The sequence below is a fragment of the Pan paniscus genome, chromosome 7 (genome assembly GCF_029289425.2).
Source record: "Pan paniscus chromosome 7, NHGRI_mPanPan1-v2.0_pri, whole genome shotgun sequence".
In the NCBI taxonomy this organism is placed as follows: domain Eukaryota; kingdom Metazoa; phylum Chordata; class Mammalia; order Primates; family Hominidae; genus Pan; species Pan paniscus.
This window is the reverse complement of record NC_073256.2, coordinates 116485661-116504935: the sequence shown is the minus strand read 5'-3', so window position 1 is coordinate 116504935 and position 19275 is coordinate 116485661. Positions and strand designations below refer to the sequence as shown.

Sequence of the window (19275 nt, the reverse complement as noted above, 5' to 3'; positions counted from 1 at the left end):
AAGTCGAAAATACAATCCTGATTTTTTACTCATTACTAATAATTTTAAAACCACCATTTATTTAGGAATTATGTTGCTTTTTTAAGTGACTTTCTTTGGGATTACTAAAAAATAACACAGAATAAAGCACACAAATCTGAAGGGTAGAGCTGAATGAATTTTTACATCTGTAACCACCACCCATCTGAAGCACCCTACGAGACTGTCCCATGTCCCTTTCAAGGCAATACTAAATCCTCAACAGACGTAGCCAATCACTTCAATTGCCATAGATTAGTTTTCTCTCTTCTTGAACTTCATATAAATGAAATCATACAGTATATAATTTTTTACTCAATATTACACCTGTGAGAATTATCTGTGTTGTTCTTTCTTTCAGTTCACACTTTTATCATTATGAAGTGGCTTTCTTTATTTCAGTAATATTTCTTACCTTAAAATCTACTTTATCTCTTAGTAAAATAGCCATGCTATCTTTCTTTTGGTTAGTGTTCAAATGGTATATTTTTTCCATCCTTTTCCTTCAAACCTGTATCCTTACATTTTCCAGTTTCACAATTTAATTTGGTGCTTTTTTTTAATGGATTGAGGTCTCTTTGGAAATCTTCCACCTTTTTGTCTTTTTCCTTAAGCAATTAATCATAAACTCCATGTCTAACAACTCTAATACCTTAATCATCTCTAAGTCTATTTATATTATTGATTTTTTATTATATTTAATTCCATTGCTTCTATTTTTAGTATACCTCATAATTTTGTATCAAGCAGATGACATCATGGATAAAAAATTATAGAGGCTTTGATAATGCTATCTTCCCCTAAAGTAAGTTAACCATTGTTTGGCAAGCAGACAGAATACAAGTATATCATCATGGTCCTATCCAGGACTGGAATTAGGCTTTCTTAGACTAATCTATTTCAATCTGTACTTATTCCTAGGGTATGGCCCTTATAAGGTCTCAAAGGAAGACCCCAGGTGCTAATGTGGCAGGGCCTGAACTCTAATTGTAGATACACAGCACCATGCAAATAGTCAAATTTATACTTTGCTTTCTGCTGGGTTTCCTGAAGTCTTGCATTACACATGGGCAGCTTAGGAATTAGCCAACAATCTAAAGGAAATTTTATACAAATTTGTGGGCTGCCTTCTGAGTAAGACCTCCTTGTTAGCATTTTTCCCTTTGACAGGCATACTGGAAGACCAGACATGGCTAACAAAAGAATCTCTAAGCTTGAAGATATCTCAGTAGAAACTGCCAAAACTGAAAAGCAAACCAAAAAAAAAACCCGGAATATTTCAGAACTGTGGGACAACTATAAAAGATGTAACATACACGTAATACGAATTCCACAAGAGAAGAAAAGACAGAAAGAAACAGAAGAAACATCTGAAACAATAATGACTGTGAGTTTCCTCAAATTAATGTCAGACACCAAATTAGAAACCCAGGAAACTCAGAGAACACCAAGCAGGATAAATGCCAAAAAAAAAAAAAAAAAAAAAAAAAAACCTACATACAGACACATCATTTTCAAATCATAGAAATCAAAGATAAAGTCGCCCAAAAAAATCCACAGAAAAAAATACATGTTACTTATAGAGGAGCAATGATATGAATTATACATGACCTCTACTCAAAAACAATGTAAGCAAGAAGAGAGTAAAACAAAGTATTTTAAGAGGAAAAAACCCACAAACCTAGAATTCCATACCCCACGAAATTATCCTTCAAAAGGAGAAAAAAAGACTTTCTCAGACAAAAAAAAAAAATTCAGAGAATTTGTTTCCAGTATATCTGCCTTACTAGATGTGTTAAAAAAATTCTTCAGAGAGAAGAAAAATGATAAAGGTCAGAATTTCACATCTACATAAAAAAAACAGCATCAGAAAAGGCATAAGGTAAAAAAAGACTTTTAATTTTTGTTATTCTTAATTGATCTAATACATAAATTTTGTCAAAATAATAATAGTAATAAGTATTTAATTATGTATGATTGTGTGTGGCAGCCTTATGAATGCTTATATAAAAATAAAATGAATTACAGCAATGATACAAGAAACAGGATGGCAGAATTAGTATTTCTTTTATTATAAGAAACTCTGACTACATGTAAAGTGGTATGGTGTTATTTGAAAGTGGACTTGAATTAGTTGTAAAAATATAATGCAAATTCTAGGACAAACACTAAAAAGAAGTATAACAGGTAGGTTAATAGAGGAGAGAAAATCGAATAATATAAAATGCTCAACTAAAACCACAAAAGGCCAAAAAAGAGTGGGAAAAAAAATCAGGAACAAATAACAAGGGCAAAAAATAGAAAATAGCAAGAAGTATGGTTGATGTTAGTCCAATTATATCAATAATAACTTCATATCAATGGTCTAAATGCATCAATTAAAAGACAGATTGTCAAGGCAGCTGAAGATACAAGACCCAACTATATATTGTCTACAAAAAAACCTACTTTTTAAAAAAACTTTTCCTATGTATTTATTTGAGACAAGGTCTCACTCTGTCACCCAGGCTGGAGTGCAAGTGGTGTGATCATTGCTCACTGCAGCCTCAACCTCCAGGGCTCAGGTGATCCGCTCACCTCAGCCTCCCAAGTAGCTGGAACTACAGGCACACACCAGCATGCCTGGCTAACTTTTGTATTTTTTTGTAGAGACAGGGTTTTACCCAAGCTGGTCTCAAACTCCTGGGCTCAAGTGATCAGTCCACTTCTACCTCCCAAAGCACTGGGATTACAAGCATGAGCCACCACACCCAGCCAAAACTCACTTTAAATATGTAGACACTTGTAGATTAAAAGAAAATAGAGAAATACATACCATACTAAAACTAATCAAAAGAAAGTAGGAGTGGCTATATTAATTTCAGACAGAAGAAAAATCAGACCAGGGAAAGCTATCAGATATAAAGAAGGGATTACATAATGATAAACGTGTCAATTCCGTAAAAAGACATAACAGTCCCTAACATGGATGTGCCTAAAGACACACTGCCAAAAAAATAAAGCAAAATGTGATAAAATTTCAAGGAAAAAATCCGACAAACCCACTGTTTTGGTTGGAGACTTCAATATCCCTCTATCAGATATAATCAGTTCCAGCAGACAGAAAATCAATAAGGACATAATTGAACTTATAATCAACCAGATATAATAGACATCAATGGACTGCTTCATACAGCAACAACAGAGTACACATTCTTCTAAAGCTTACATAGAACATTCACCAACACAGACACATTCTAAGCCATAAAACACACCTAAACAAATTTAAAAGAAATCATACAATGTCTGCTATCAGACCATAATGGAATTAAACTAAAAATCAGTAACATAACTAAAAAATGTCAAAATACTTGGAGATTAAATAACATACTTCTAAAGAACACAAGTCAAAGAAATAAATCTCAAGAGAAATACAAAATACTTTGAATTAAATGAAAACAAAAATCCAACTTATCGGAATTTGTAGCATGCAGTGAAAGCAATGCTTAGAGGTAAGTTTATAGTATTGAGTTCATATATTACAAAAAAGGAAAATCTAAAATCAATCACCCAAGCTTACACTTCAGGAAATTAAATAAATCCAAAATAAGAAGAAAAGAATTAAAATCAAAACAGAAATCAATGAAATCGAAAACAGAAAATCAATAGAGAAAATAAACAAAACCAAAAGCTAGCTCAATAAAAATCAGTAATCCTCTCTAGCCAGGCTAAGAAAAAGAGTAAGAGAATACAAATTCCTAATGTCAGAAATGAAAGAGGAACATTGTTACAAATCCCAAGGACACTAAAATGATAATTTTTAAAATACTAAAAAAGGCCAGGTATGGTAGCTCACGCCTATAAACCCAGTACTTCGGGAGGCCAAGGTGGGCAGATCACCTGAGGTCAGAAGTCCAAGACCAGCCTGACCGACATGGAGAAACCCCTTCTCTACTAAAAATACAAAATTAGCCAGGCATGGTGGCGCATGCTTGTAATCCCAGATACTCAGGAGGCTGAGGAAGGAGAATCGCTTGAACCCGGGAGGTGGAGGTTGCTGTGAGCCAAGATCATGCCATTGCACTCCAGCCTGGGCAACAAAAGTGAAACTCCATCTCAAAAAAAAAACAAAGAAGTACTATAAACAACTCTATACCTACAAATTTGATAACCTAGATGAGATGGACCAATTCGTAAAGGATACAAGCTGATGACCTTGGGTATAATGATGACCTTTAGATATAACACAAAAGGCACAATCTATAAAACAAAGAATTGATAAGCAGGACTTCACTAAAAATTCAAAATTTCTGCTCTGCAAAATACAGGAAAATTAAAAGACAAGCCACAGATCGGGGGAAAATATTTGCAAAAGACCTATCTGATAAAGGACTGTTACCCAAAATATACAAGGAATCCTTAAAATTCAATATTAAGAAAACAAACAACTCTTAAAAAATGGGCAATAGATCTGAAGAGATACCTCACCAAAGAAGATATACAGATGGCAAATAAGCATATGAAATGATGTTTCCATATGTCATCAAGGAAATAAAAATGAAAACAATAAGACACCATTACACATGTCTTAGAATGGCAAAGAACCGAAGCACTGACAACATCAAATGTTGGTAGGGATGTGGAGAAACAGGAACTCTTATTCACTGCTGGCAGGGATGCAAAACCATACAGCCACTTTGGAAGACAATTTGGCAGCTTCTTACAAAACTAAACATACTTTTAGCATACAATCCATCAATCACACTCCTTGGTATTTACCCAAAGGAGTTGAAAACATGCCCACACCAAAACGTGCACGTGGATGTATATGCCTGTTTTACTCACAACTCTCAAAACTTGAAAGCAACCAAGATGTCCTTCAGTAGGTGAATGGATAAGTAAATTGTGGTACATCTGTAATGGAATATTAGTAAGTGCAAAGAAGAAATCAGCTATCAAGCCATGAAAAGCCAAAGAGGAAACTTAAATCCATATTACTAAGTAAAAGAAGCCAATGTGAAAAGGCTACATACTATGTGATTCCAACTATATGACAGTCTAGAAAAGGCAAAACTGTGAGGACAGTAAAAAGATCAGTGGTTGCCAGTGGTTAGGGAGAGGAAGGGATGAATAGGCAGAGCACAAAGGATTTTTTGGGAATTGAAACTACTCTATGTGATATTGTTATAGCAGATAATTATACATTTTTCAACACTCATAGAACATAAAACACCAAGAGTGAACCCTAATGTAAACTGTGGACTTTGGGTGATACTGATGTGTCAATACAGGTTCATCAATTGTAACAAACATACTACTCTGTTGAGGGACGTTGACAATGGGGGAAGCTATGTATGTGGGGGGAGTCAGTTTATGAAAAATCTCTGTACCTTTCACTCTGCTTTGTGAATCTAAAACTGCTCTAAAAAATAGTATCTATTTTAAAAATTAGATGATAGCAAAAACAGAAATGACAAAATGCAGACATATTTTAATTGTCTCCAGTGAAATTTTCTCTACATGATCTCTTAATCGTAATACACTACCATACTTAATGATGAGTGGTCAGTAGGGAGCAAAAATAAAGTTAATGCATATAGTTAATTCCCTCACATAACTTCTTTAAAGTTAGGACACTTTTTATTTCTATGATTATCACTGTCAGCGGACACCAACCTTTCTGGCATCGGAGATTAATTTCATTGAAGACAATCTTTCCACAGACAGGAGAAGGGGTATGGTTTCAGAATGAAATTGTTCCACTTCAGGTCATTAGGTATTAGATTCTCATAAGGAGTGCCAACCTAGATCCCTTGCATGCACAGTTCACAATAGAGTTTGTGCTCCTATGAGAATCTAATGCCATCGCTGATCTCACAGGAGGCGGAGCTCAGGTGGTAATGCTCACTCACCTGCCATTCACCTCTTTCTCTGCAACCCAGTTCCTAAAAGGCAACTGACCAGTACTGGTCTGCATCCCAGGAGTTGGGGACCCCTGATCATTATATGAACATCAAAAGAAATATATCAAAAAAAAAAAAAAAACACATAGGCCAGGTGTGGTGGCTCACACCTGTAATCCCAGCACTTTGGAAGGCTGAGGCAGGTGGATCACCTGAGGTCAGGAGTTCAAGACCTGCCTGACCAATATGGTGAAATCCTGTCTCTACTAAAAATACAAAAATTAGTCGGGCGTGGTAGCATGCGCCCATAGTCCCACCTACTCAGAAGCCTGAGACAGGAAAGTTGCATGAACCCAGGAGGCATAGGTTGCAGTGAACTGAGATTTCACCACTGCACTCTAGCCTAGGCAACAGAGCGAGACTCTGGCTCAAAAAGCAAACAAACAAACAAATAAGGCCTTGTATGTATAAGTCAAACTCAGAAACCAATACATTGTATATGGACCATAAACAAATATTAAGCATTCTCAACAATTACAGCAGACATCACTCAGTTCCTAATACATACAAAATAGTTTACATGCATTATTTCAATGAAAATTTAAAATAATCCTAGGAGCTAAGTACTATGGTGGGACTAGTCTGTACCAGCATCCTGATAATGTTACACAAATCCATGCCATGAAGGCAATACTCAACCACAGCAGACCTTGGTAGAATATCCTGTGATCCTCTAAAAACAAAGGATCATATGTGGTCTTGTGAGGAGCTGCTAAAAGAGCATCTCTCATTCACCTTCCCATCTTGAGAGAGGCGGCCATGAAACATTTTCTCATCAGCATTCCTCATTCAGCTGAGTTATGGGCTTTCCACATATGCGCTAAGCTACACCACTGCTTAGCTGCAGTGTGAAACTGAATTGTTGCCAACAGGGTGCCCCACCATGTACCAATAGAAGTCATTTGGCCCTTTGGTTACAGGTTGTCCTATGGAACAAGGGAGAGGTGAGCTGGCACCATTACTGACTTTGCTTCTGCTGTCTATGTAAGTAATAAACTGTCTGAATCTAGGCAGGCTGACAGTTTTACTGGCTAAAACTAAAATAGTCAGGCTGCTTGAAAAAATACAATTGTTTTCTTTTTGAGAAGAGAAAATAAAGGCTTAGAGATATAAAGTAATTGTCTATGGCATTATAGCTGGCATATGGTCTGACTTCTAGGCCCATATTCTTCAACATTTCTTTATACACTCTCAAGATTAAGTTTATTTTATTAAAAATATAAATTTAAAATTACATTTTAAAAATTAACAGTTAATTTTTAGTTCATAGTTACATTGCTTTTACTTCATCATGGATAACTATATAAGCAGATACTTTTATCTTTTTCTTTTTTTTTTTTTTGAGACAGGGTCACACTGTGACACCCAGGCTGAAGTGTAGTGGGTGATCATAGTTCACTGCAGCCTCAAACTTCTGGGCTCAAGCAATCCTCCCACCTCAGCCTCCTGAAGAGCTGGGAATACAGGCATGTGCCACCGTGCCAATTTTTTTTTAGAGACAAGGTATTGCTGTTGCCTAGGCTGGTCTTAAACTCTTGGCCTCAAGTGTGCATCCTGCCCGAGCCTCCTGAATTGCCAGGATTACACACTCAAGCCACTGTGCCCGGCTGCAGATATTCTTTCAGTAAATGACAAAAAAAAAAAAAATCCATATATGAGGGAAAAAAAATATAGCAAATCACAAAATATACCTTTTCTCCCATAATGACAGGTAGTAAATGGTCCAGCAAGTTGAATTCAGCCATGGAAATTGTGCAGGTACATTTGAGGAGAGTAACACTTGTATGTCGAGTAGGAATATATTCCTCCAGAAGAGCCACCTCTTCAGGATTCAGTATTGTTTCATTTTCATCCTTAATATCTAAAATTAAAATGATAAAAAATTAATAAAGAATATTTTTAAATAATATTCTTAAACAACTGAAAAATGAATTAGTTCTCCAAACTATAAGGTCAAATCCTGTTTTTCTTTTCAACAATGAAGCAGGTATAAAACAATAAGTTACCTTTAACAAATATAAGTTGCACTATTCTCGAATGTAAATGTATCTTTGTTATATAAAAATTTACCAGTTTTTATTTTAATATATCTTTAAGAAATCCCCAATTTCTTTCTTTAAAAGAGTAACAGCTTTTGGTCAGTAAAATACCATTGAGATAATGTAAAGGCAAGACATAGACGAGAGAAAATATTTGCTACAGATAGATGGGGAGGGGGAAGATCCAGCTCCATGAGGGACTTGTATCCACAGCATATTAAAAACAAAAATTTTAAAAACTCCTAAAAATTGTTAAGAAATAGACAGTCTCACACCTGTAATCCCAGCACTTTGGGAGGCTGAGGCAGGTAGATCATCTGAGGTCAGGAGTTCGAAACCAGCCTGGCCAACATGGTAAAACCCCATCTGTACTAAAAATGCAAAAATTAGCTGGGCATGGTGGCAGGTGCCTGTAATTCCAGCTACTCGGGAGGCTGAAGCAGGAGAATCTCTTGAACCCGGGAGACAGAGGTTGCAGTGAGCCAAGATCACGCCACTGTACTCCAGCCTGGGCAACAAAGCGAGACTACATCTTAAATAAATAAATAAATAAGACTACATACCTTCCTTTATGGTCTTGTTCCCCCTTCCTCCTGATTAAAATTACACACTATAATGGTGACCCAATTCTGACCATGTATATATGGCATATCTCTGGGGTTGGCAGAACAATAAAATAGAAGGAATCTGGGTCTAAGACAACCTCATAAAACAGTTTCCCTGGAATACTGACCAACTTGGACTTTTCCATGAGAAAAATAAATAACACCAATAGATCTATATTAAAAGAGTCAAGGGCCAGCACAGTGGTTCATGCCTATAATCCCAGGACTTTGGGAGGCCAAGGCAGGATTGTTTGAGCCCAGGAGTTCAAGATAAGCCTGGGCAACATAGTAAGACTTCATCTCTACAAAAAAAAAAAAGATTAGCTGGGCTTGGAGGTGCACACCTATGGTCCCGGCAACTCAGGAGGCTGAGGCAGGAGACTCACTTGATTTTAGGATATCAAGGCTACAGTGAACCATGATCACACCACTGTATTTCAGCCTAGGTGACAAAGTGAGACCCCATCTCCAAACAAAAACAAAACAAAACAGCCAACCCAATATTCCATTAGAGATATATGTAAATGAAAGTTATAATGAGGTTATTTCTAACCTAAGCAAATGTTCCCTCAAAACCAAAATGAGTAACTTCTCCCTCCAATATAAAGGTTTACCATAGAGTTACAGTAATTAAGTCAGCATGGTACTGACAGTGGGAAATACCACAGGTCTACTAACTGAAAACAAACTAGAGGACTCAGAAACAGACCCACACAAATATGCTCAATTGATTTTTGACAAAGGTAAAAAAGCAGTTCAATAAAGAAAGGATGGTGCTAGTGCAATTGAAAATTCAAAGACACATAAATAAACCCCTATCTAAACCTCACTCCTTATGTAAAAAATTAATTCAAAATGATGACATACTTGAGTATAAAATGAAAAACATTAAAACTTTCAGATTAACCCAATTAATCTGAGCAAAAGACATATGCAGTTCACTGAAGAAATAAAAATGGCAAATAAGCACATAAAAAGATGTTCAACATCATTAGCCAATAAGGAAACACAACTTTAAAACCACAATGAGATGGCAGATTGCTCATTAAAACTACACATCTATCAGAATGGCTAAAATAAAAAGCAGTGACAAAACAAAATGCTGGGAAGATGTAAAGAAGCTGGATCACACAGTCATCGTTGGATGGTAATGTAAAATGGTATGGCCACTCCTGAAAACAGCTTGGTAGTTTCTTTAAAAAAAATAATAAACATGCAACTACCATATGACCCAGCAATTTATCCTGAAGAAATGTTTACACAAAAACCAGTACACAACTGTTCAGAGCAGCATTATTTGTAATAGCCCAAAACTAGAATAATCCCAAATATTCTTCCATAAGTGAGGGAATTAACAAACTATAGTATATGTATACAATGGAATACTACTCAGCAGGAAAAGAAACAAACTACTGATACATGCAACAACTTGAATGAGTCTCCAGAGAATTATGCTCAGCTAAATAAGTCAACCTCAAAAGCTTACATACTGTATGATTTCACTTATTTAACATTGTTGAAATGACAAAATTTTAGAAATGGAAGACAAAAGTTTCCAGGGGTTATCCCTAGCCCCTGGAAAAGAGGGAGGAGAAAGGAACATGGTAGGGAAGTGGGTGTGGTTGTAAGAGAGCAACATGCCAGATCCTTGTGGTATTGGAACTGTTCATTTTCTTGACCATGGTAGTGAACACACAAACCTACAAAGGTGATGAAATTGTATAGAACTTAATACACATGCACACAAATGAGTGCAAGTAAAACTAGGAAAATCTAAATTTTTAAAAATGAAAACATATGCCAACCATACTATTTACTATTAAAATAATAAGTTAATAACTTCCTATTCAAAACTTACCGATGATTTCCCATCACATTTAGAATAAAATCCAGACTACATGGTCCCTAAAACCCAACAAGGTGATTGATGTCTACCTCTATGACTTACAAATATTTATTGTGCTTCAGCTATTCTAGCCTGTTTGTATCCCTGTATATTGCCAAACTGTTCCTACCTCAAGGCTCTTGCACTTGTCTACATAAAACCCTCTTTTCACAAATACATGCATGATTCACTCCCTTACATCATTCACAAGTTAGCTCACATATAAACTTCAGAGAAAACTTTCCTAAAGTCCCTACTAAAAGAGCTCTCCCCTCCTTCTGTTTCTAGCACTCTTGCTCACACTTCCTTTTATTTTTCTTCTCTAGTATTTATCAATGACTGAAATATTTTAACTTGTTTACTATTTGTCTACCCCGTGAGGATATAAGCTCCATGAGACCAAAGGCTTTGTATGTCTTGTTTGCTATACTATCCTAGCACATAAAGAATGTCTGGCACAGGGTAGGCATTCAAGTAAGGTATAATAAATGAATGCATGAATGTGTCAAGCACTTACTGTACACTGGGTTAAGTGCTTTTATGTGCACTATCTCATTTAGTGCTCAGAACAATCATTGGAAGTAGGTCCTATCAGTGTATCATTTAAGGTAACAGTAAAGTTGCTGGGACAAAAGTAAAGTAATAGAAATTTCAACAAAAACAGCAGCTTTTTTTTTTTTTTTGAGACAGGGTCTTGTTGTGTTGGCCAGGCTGGAGCACAGTGGCACAATCACAGCTCACTGCAACCTCAACCATTCAGGCTCAAGCAATTCTCCCTGCTCAGCCCGGAGACCACAGCCATGTACCACCACACCCAACTAATTTTTTTTTTAAATCTTTTGTAGAGACTGGGTCTTGCCATGTTGCCCAAGTTGGTCTCAAACTCCTGGGCTCAAGCAATCCTCCTGCTTTGGCCTCCCTAACTACTGGGATTACAGGTATGAGTGACCATGCTCAGTCCTTATTTCTCTTTCATGAAACAATCTGAGTCTAAAGGATCCAGGGCTGACATGGTGCCATCACAGTACTGAGGACCTAGGTGCTTTTTATCTTGCTATTCTGTCATCCTCAGCATGCAGCTTTAATCTCAGGATCTAAAATGGCAGGTCCAGCCCATACCATTGTATTTATTTTCCAGCCAGAAGAAAGAAGAGAAGAAAAGAAGGAAGGCATGCTCTTTTCCTTTTAAAGTCATGGCCCAAAACATCACATAAAGTTCTGCTCCCATCCCAGTAGACAGAACCTAGTCATATGACTATCCCTTAAATGTATAGTCTTTACTTCTGTTATAGAAATTTCTATTACTATGAAAAAGGATGGATATTGAGGAGACAATTAGCCATCTCTGTCACAGTAACTAAACGTATTATAGAGACAGAGAAATGAAACATCAAAGATGTTAATTAAATTTCTTAAGGATACTAAGAAGTGAGGGTCAAATTTTAAACCACAGTCTGACTCCACAGGGTGAGTTCTTCATTATCTTATACTTCCTCATTACACTATTATGCTCTAGAGTTGCTTTACTGCTTTAAAAAGGAATTCATATTTTATGAAACTATGACAACTATAGCTATCTACCATGTAGAAAAAATTAGTTGTACAGCAACTTTTTCTAAACCAGCAGTGCCTAAGTTTTCTTCAATGTTAAATTTGTGTGTTTAGAGCCCAATTTTGTATCTGGCTCCTTAGAATCCATTAATGTGAAAAAAAAAAAGTCATATTCACAAGTATCCACTAGAAAAAGTATCAAAAAGGTATAACAATAAAATACTGACAAATACTGGCAAATAAAGTACTTGTGCAATAATTTTCAAATCTTGATCTCTCCAACTTCTACACACAAGTTTATTCTTTAAATAAACAGCTACATATATCAAAGTCCTTGCAAACAGGCAAATTACACTAAAAACGTAAAGTTAGCAAGACAACACAAATTGGATTATATAATTATTCTCAAAACAAATGGCAAAAGATTCAAAATTAATCCAGAAACAAACCTGATTTTAGCCTGCTATATGGTTCATATTCATGTTCCAAGGCACACACAATCATTTTCAAAATCCTATGCACCGCACTGCTATCCAAACGAAAATCAAGAGGACCTATAACAAGGCTTTTGGTGGACTTCTCCTGAACTGTTCCCAAATCTTCACTTTTCCCTGAAGAAAAGTCTTGTTGATTTGTGGAACCTAAAAGAAGTCAAATTTTATATTTTAAGCATCAATTGGATATACCAAGTAAATATTTTAAAATCGCTCCTCTCATTTTTATAGCTTGTAGCTTAATGCCTTAAAACAAATTCCCAATCAGCTGCATACAGAGAGCCCTGCTGATTTGTATTTCTCTATGCATATAATAAATTACTGATGAAAAGCAATTCATTAAAATTTATTCCTGTTATTTAATATTATAACAAGCAATATAAAATCAAAATTGTCATTCTTAGAAAATTATTCTGCAAAACCTAATTGGCTTATATCTAGTAATTCTATACACAATATGCATTGACTGAGAGGGGGTACTTTGGAGGAAACTCCATTTTACTAATTTATCTTAGTAAATTATCTTAGTCTATTGAAAATTGGGTTATTTAAGTAACATGATCACAGGGTGCCTTGAGAGTTTTATAATGACCATGGAAATGAACAGTAGGTATTACCTGCTTTGAACTTTTTCTAGAATAGATTCATTATGGCGATGTTCCATGGTACAGAATCCTACTTCCTAGATTCCTCATCTCCTCATACACTGTTTTCTAAATAAGATATTGGCCCCAGGTATAGGCATGTGTCATTATCTAATATGTACATCTCTTAAATGAGAGGTTTTTTGTATACATGAATCCATTATTGTGATAAAAATGATTTTTAATTTATAATGCATTTTGTTTATTCAGACAAAAAGAAGAAAGAATTTTCCAGGATTTAATAACCTTAGAAACTAGAAAAGCCTACTTACACAAAACTTTTATATCTATACCTTCTAATACTTTTATACAAAAATATATTTCCATTATTTCATGCAAAGGAGTACAGCTCAATCTTTAGTCTTCATCATATGAACAAAAATGAATTAGATTAATTGATTGATTGATTTTTATTTATTTATTTTTGAGACAGAGTCTCAGTCACCCAGGCTCAAGTGCAGTGGCGCGATCTCGGCTCACTGAAAGCTCCACCTCCTGGGTTCATGCCATTCTCCTGCCTCAGCCTCCCGAGTAGCTGGTACTACAGGCGCCCACCACCACGCCCGGCTAATTTTTTTTTTTTTTTTTTTTTTAGTAGAGACAGGTTTTCACCATGTTAGCCAGGATGGTCTCAATCTCCTGCCCTCATGATCCACCCACCTCGGCCTCCCAAAGTGCTGAGATTACAGGAGTGAGCCACCACGCCTGGCCAAAAATTAATTAGATTTATTACTCACATATTTTTAACCAGATGACTTAGTGCAAAGATTATTTTAAAGTTGACTATATAATACAAGTAAAAATCTATAAGCCCAATGTCACATCAAATAAAACATACAAAGTTAATCTTATACATATTTTGTAAGATGTATGATTAATACTGACTCACATTAGGAATTAGGTATAAATAACATACCATTCACATCAAAACCATTACTTTTCATAGCTAAAACCATTACATTTCTAGAATTACATGTAAGACAGAATGAGGTAACTTAAAGATAGAACTTCGGTTACAAATCAAAATACTCAAAAAGCAATAAAAATGCCCTGCTATGGGTCCTTTAGGGGATAATAGACTCCCTAAATGATGTCACTGTATAACAAGGCTCTTCTTTTAGACACAAAATTGTCTCTAAAATAATACAGGCCAATGCCCCCCATAATGAAAACTGAATATAATGCAGTTTAAATTTAGATACCATGGCTTGTCTGAAATGTAAAAACACAACTGGCTTTTAGCTATATATTTTCAGCTATTTACTTGTGCCCACCTTTCATGCATCTGGCCACTCCAGCTCCCTGAATGTTTGGCTGCTCTTATTAAGAGTCAAGACTCTTTCTCAATTCTTGCCCTTCAGTTCAATAACTTAATTGTTTCAGATTTATCTCCTATTGTATCTCTAAAATTGGTTATCTCCAAAATCTTCCTGTTGTACATTACAATTTCAGCTATCTACTTTAGGGTCCATAACATTTGTAATAACCCCCTTAAACAGAAAAGACTAGAAAGGTAGTCATTACAACATTAACAAATATTTACACAATTGTATTAATAATAAATATTTCCATTTAGTTTTTAAAACATCACTTGCTTTCAAGTACCATAAAAAAAGTAAAATAATTGTCAGAAGATGCTTATCTTGTGGAACACAAGGTTCAAACTTTTACTGGTGTCTATAAGAAGCTCATGGGCAAAAGATGTTAATTTTTTCAGAGTTTCAGTTGTAAACAAAAATGACTACATAAAGTATACTCACAAAGAAGGAGAAGGAGGAGGAGGAGGAGGGTGAGGAAGGGGAGAAGGACGGGGAGGAGGGGGAGGAAGGCAAGGAGGGGGAGGAGGAGGAAGGGGAGGAGGAGGAAGGGGAGGAGGAGGAAGGGGAGGAGGAGAAGAGAAGGGGAGGAGAGGGAGGAAGCAGCAGCAGCAGCAAGAAGAAAGGAGGAGAAGGAGGAGAAGAAGAGAAGCAGCAGCTTATCATCAATACCAAATAGTAGCAGAGGAAACTTAATTTTTATTTATATGCCATAGTATAATGTGGACAAGATACTATTTTATCATTTATTACAAGAAAAATAAATAATAGAAGCTTCCTTTATTACTGTATTTACTTCCTTTTTTTTTTTTTTTTTTTTTTTGAGACAGAGCTTCATTCTTATTGCCCAGGCTGGAGTGCAGTGGTATGATCTCAGCTCACTGCAACCTCCACCTTCCGGTTTCAAGTGATTCTCCTGCCTCAGCCTCCCAAGTAGCTGGGATTACAGGCGCCTGCCACCACCCCCGGCTAATTTTTGTATTTTTAGTAGAGAAGGGGTTTCACCATGTTGGCCAGGCTGGTCTCGAACTCCTGACCTCATGGTCTGCCCGCCTCAGCCTTCCAAAGTGCTGGTATTACAGGCATGAGCCACCGCGCTCGGCCTAGTTTCTTACATTAATTAGAATACTGCCATGAACTTACTTAAAACATACAAAATCAAATCTGCCTTCAAACTATCAGGATTCACTACAAACTCTGTAAAAATATTGGCTCAATATGTGTTTAGATATTTACTTAATAAAATTTAGGGCACTTTTTGATAATGTAGACTATAGAAACAAAAAAAAAGTTGTCACAAAAAAACAAGAGTTTTAGATAAAGCTTTTTTTTTAAGTATTTACAAGTATCCTCTTATAGGAACTCATTACTTTTCCTAGCTCATTAATACTTAAAATTCTACAAATTTCTTGTTTCAGGTAAACCAAGAAAGAAAGAAATATCAACAGAGGGCCAGGCGCAGTGGCTCACACCTGTAATCCCAGCACTTTGGGAGGCTGAAGCGGGTGGATCACGAGGTCAGGAGATCGAGACCATCCTGGCTAACATGGTGAAACCCTGTCTCTATTAAAAATACAAAAAGTTAGCCAGGCGTGGTGGCAGGCGCCTGTAGTCCCAGCTACTGGGGAGGCTGAGGCAGGAGAATGGCATGAACCCGGGAGGCGGAGCTTGCAGTGAGTCGAGATTGCAACACTGTACTCCAGCCTGGGCGACAGAGCAAGACTCGGTCTCAAACAAACAAAAAAAAAAAAAAAAAAAGGAAATATCAACAGAGTAGTTATAAATGTAGGCTCTAGAGCTGGATAGGTTGGGTTCAAATCCCACATACTGTGTATGATCTTGGTTCTTGTTACTTTACCTGTATTGGGTTTGCTGTTTCCTCATCTGTAAAATGGGGATAAACCAAAAGCAAGACAGTGGTTCTCATGAATCTCAAAACAGCAATCTCCTCCAGTAAAGGAGGCAGAGTGTGGTAGAAAAGAAACACATAGGAGGCTTACTGGATGCTAACAATGTCCTATTTCTTGGTGTGCGTGGAGAATACACAGGTGTTCAGTTTTAAATTCTTTGCTGTTCTGTACATGTGTAATATTCAATATTTTGTTTTAAAAGTTAAGGACTATAATATCTGTAACACTGTATAGTATTCATGGAAGTGAAAAATATGAAAAACCCAAAAGTTAACAAACTACTGGCTTCTCAGAAGTAATATATAAACAATCTAACAAACATAAATCATGTTTCTATCTTTTAAAAACTGCAGGAGAGGCATATATACAAATAAAGATGTTCTGTGCTAGGTTTCCTTTGCTTAAAAGGTAACTACTACATACTCCACCTCCTCACAAGACATGGAATCCACAGCACATGCATAAGACATTATATTGAACAAGAGGAAACCTACCAGTTTACAAGTGGCAACTACAACACTACAATAATTTGCAATGCTATTAGAACATAAGACTTCTGAGTTGCACTTTCATATATATAACTGGCTAAGGAATATTTACACTTCAATGTCCACAGTTATCTCAAAACTCATCTTTTCCTCCAAAAATTTTCCTCTTATTTAGCTTTCTTAATAGTTATCACTATCCACCAAGTAACTCAAAACCAGAATCTAGTAAACTATTTAAATTTTGTTTTTAAACAAACCAATGTCAGGCCCATGAAAATTATCAGCAGAGAATTAAATCCCTGTGATTGCAGTAGAAACTATAGGACTACAATGAAAGCAGGAAGACCAGTAAGAAAGCTTTAGAACCTGGCTGAGTGCGGTGGCTCACGCCTATAATCCCAGCACTTTGGGAAGCCAAGGTGGATGGATCACTTGAGATTAGGAGTTCAAGTCCAGCCTGGCCAACATGGCAAAACCCCATCTCTACTAAAAATACAAAAATTAGCCAGGCATGGCAGCGCATGCCTGTAGTCCCAGCCACTTAGGAGGCTGAGGCATGAGAATCGCTTGAACCAGGGAGGCAGAAGTTGCAGTGAGCCGAGATCATGACACTGCACTCTGAGCAACAGAGCAAAACTCTGTCTCAAAAAAAAAAAAATATTAGAACCTAGAGATGATGGTACATATGAACTAAATGCTAGTCCATATGGTAACAGTGATACCACTGTTATCATCTGTGGACCAGATGGCTAGGAGCAAGGGAAAAAGTGTGTCATGATGACTCCCAGGTTTCTGGCTTGAGCAACAAGAAGAGGATAGTACGATTTTCAAAGAAGAGAAGCCTAAAAATAGAGAAGCAGAGGTAGTAAGTGGTCATAGGAATATTTATTAATAACTCAATTTTGGACAAAATCAGTTTTGAGATATCTGAAAGACACAGAGGCAAAAACGTCAAGTATGCATTGGATATTTAATTCTGAATCTTAGAGAACTTTGGACTATAAAATGCAAATTTGAGTATCAACAACATATGGAAAGTACTTAAATCCATGGAAAAGAATGAAATTAACTTGGGAGAAAGTTTAGGGAAAGAAATTAAGGATTGACCAATGAAAACATCAACATTTAGAAACCATTCCAAAAGCAGAAGCCAGAAATTTACTGCTCTTTCCTTCTTTCTTCATCAAAAACAAATTTACTTCAAGATCAACTCTGTGAAGTTTCAATCTCACAAGCAAAAGTTGTCATTTTTTTTTTTTTTTACCCACACTTCTTCTAGTTCTCTATACTACTCTTCTTAACATGCTACGTTATAATCATTTACTTAAATGCCTAGTTCAACACCACCTATTGGCTCTTTGGGAAATGCTTTGGTTTTCATTGCATTCATCTGTACCTAACATATCACCTAATACACTGAAATCGTTTTTATAAAACATGAAAAATTCACCAAAAAAAACTGTGAACCTATTTTCGCTAACTTTTCAACATAAAAAAGACTGAAATAGTAAGTACATCATATATTGATATAGAAGTAAAAAAAAAGTGTTGAAATGTTTTAAATGTCATTTATTTCCAAAAAATAGAAAATAATACAATAATAAGGTACATAATAAAATAATACAATATATACATCTAAAGTCTCTGGAAGATTTTCTATTTTTCTGATTGATACAACACATTCTTTTTAATTAAAAATTAGTATCACCTTCAAAGTGTATTTAGAATAGAAAAGGTTTATTCTTTTTAAAAATTTAATGTAATATAAAATTTGATATATCAGAATCATAATATATGGTACACATGAGAACTAATTCTAACAGGTTATACAAAATGTCTTCAGTCAGCTGTATAAAGAACAGATTTGAAATGGCAAGAATCTAAGACAATTCTAACATGATGTTAAAATTAAACCACTACCCAAAGTACTAGAAGATAAATCTTATGTAGCAGAGTACAACCAGTCAAGGACCAATTGATTCTGAGGAAGGCTTTGTTTCAGTTGTTCAAGAAATGGCAAACATAAAGGAAAGAAGCCAATACCTTTGCCACTAGTGTTCTCCATTGTATACAGGTAATCCATATAAAAAGCCCCAAACCGTTGCATTCCAGCTATCTCAGTGTATGTCTCCTGCCAACGAAGCAATGCAAACAGAATAAACATTGTATAAAAGAAACTTTTGAGTTTAAAGCTTGATAGGTTAGACACATATCTTTATATAGAATGTATAACAACACAAAGGATGACCAAAAGAACAGAGGTTATTCCAAGAATTTACTTCTAAGAAAGGTAATATTCCATCTATTACAGACCACACAAAAAAGACATCCATACTTTTATGAGACATTTTGACCACTTTATTAATCATGTCTAGTTAATAAA

The 19275-nt window shown here is 35.8% G+C and overlaps 1 protein-coding gene across 5 annotated transcripts in view; it reads right to left on the bottom strand.

Annotated features, from left to right (window-relative positions):
• VPS13B (vacuolar protein sorting 13 homolog B) overlaps positions 1-19275 on the bottom strand; it is an 868795-nt gene that overhangs the window by 727691 nt on the left and 121829 nt on the right. For all 5 annotated transcript variants that reach the window (XM_055116771.2, XM_063606452.1, XM_057303059.2 and 2 more), the window contains exons 12-14: positions 18936-19023; positions 12490-12681; positions 7652-7821 (exon numbers count right to left, since the gene is read on the bottom strand). In XM_055116771.2, coding sequence (XP_054972746.2) covers positions 7652-7821; positions 12490-12681; positions 18936-19023 — 450 coding nt within the window. The remainder of the gene's footprint in view (positions 1-7651; positions 7822-12489; positions 12682-18935; positions 19024-19275) is intronic.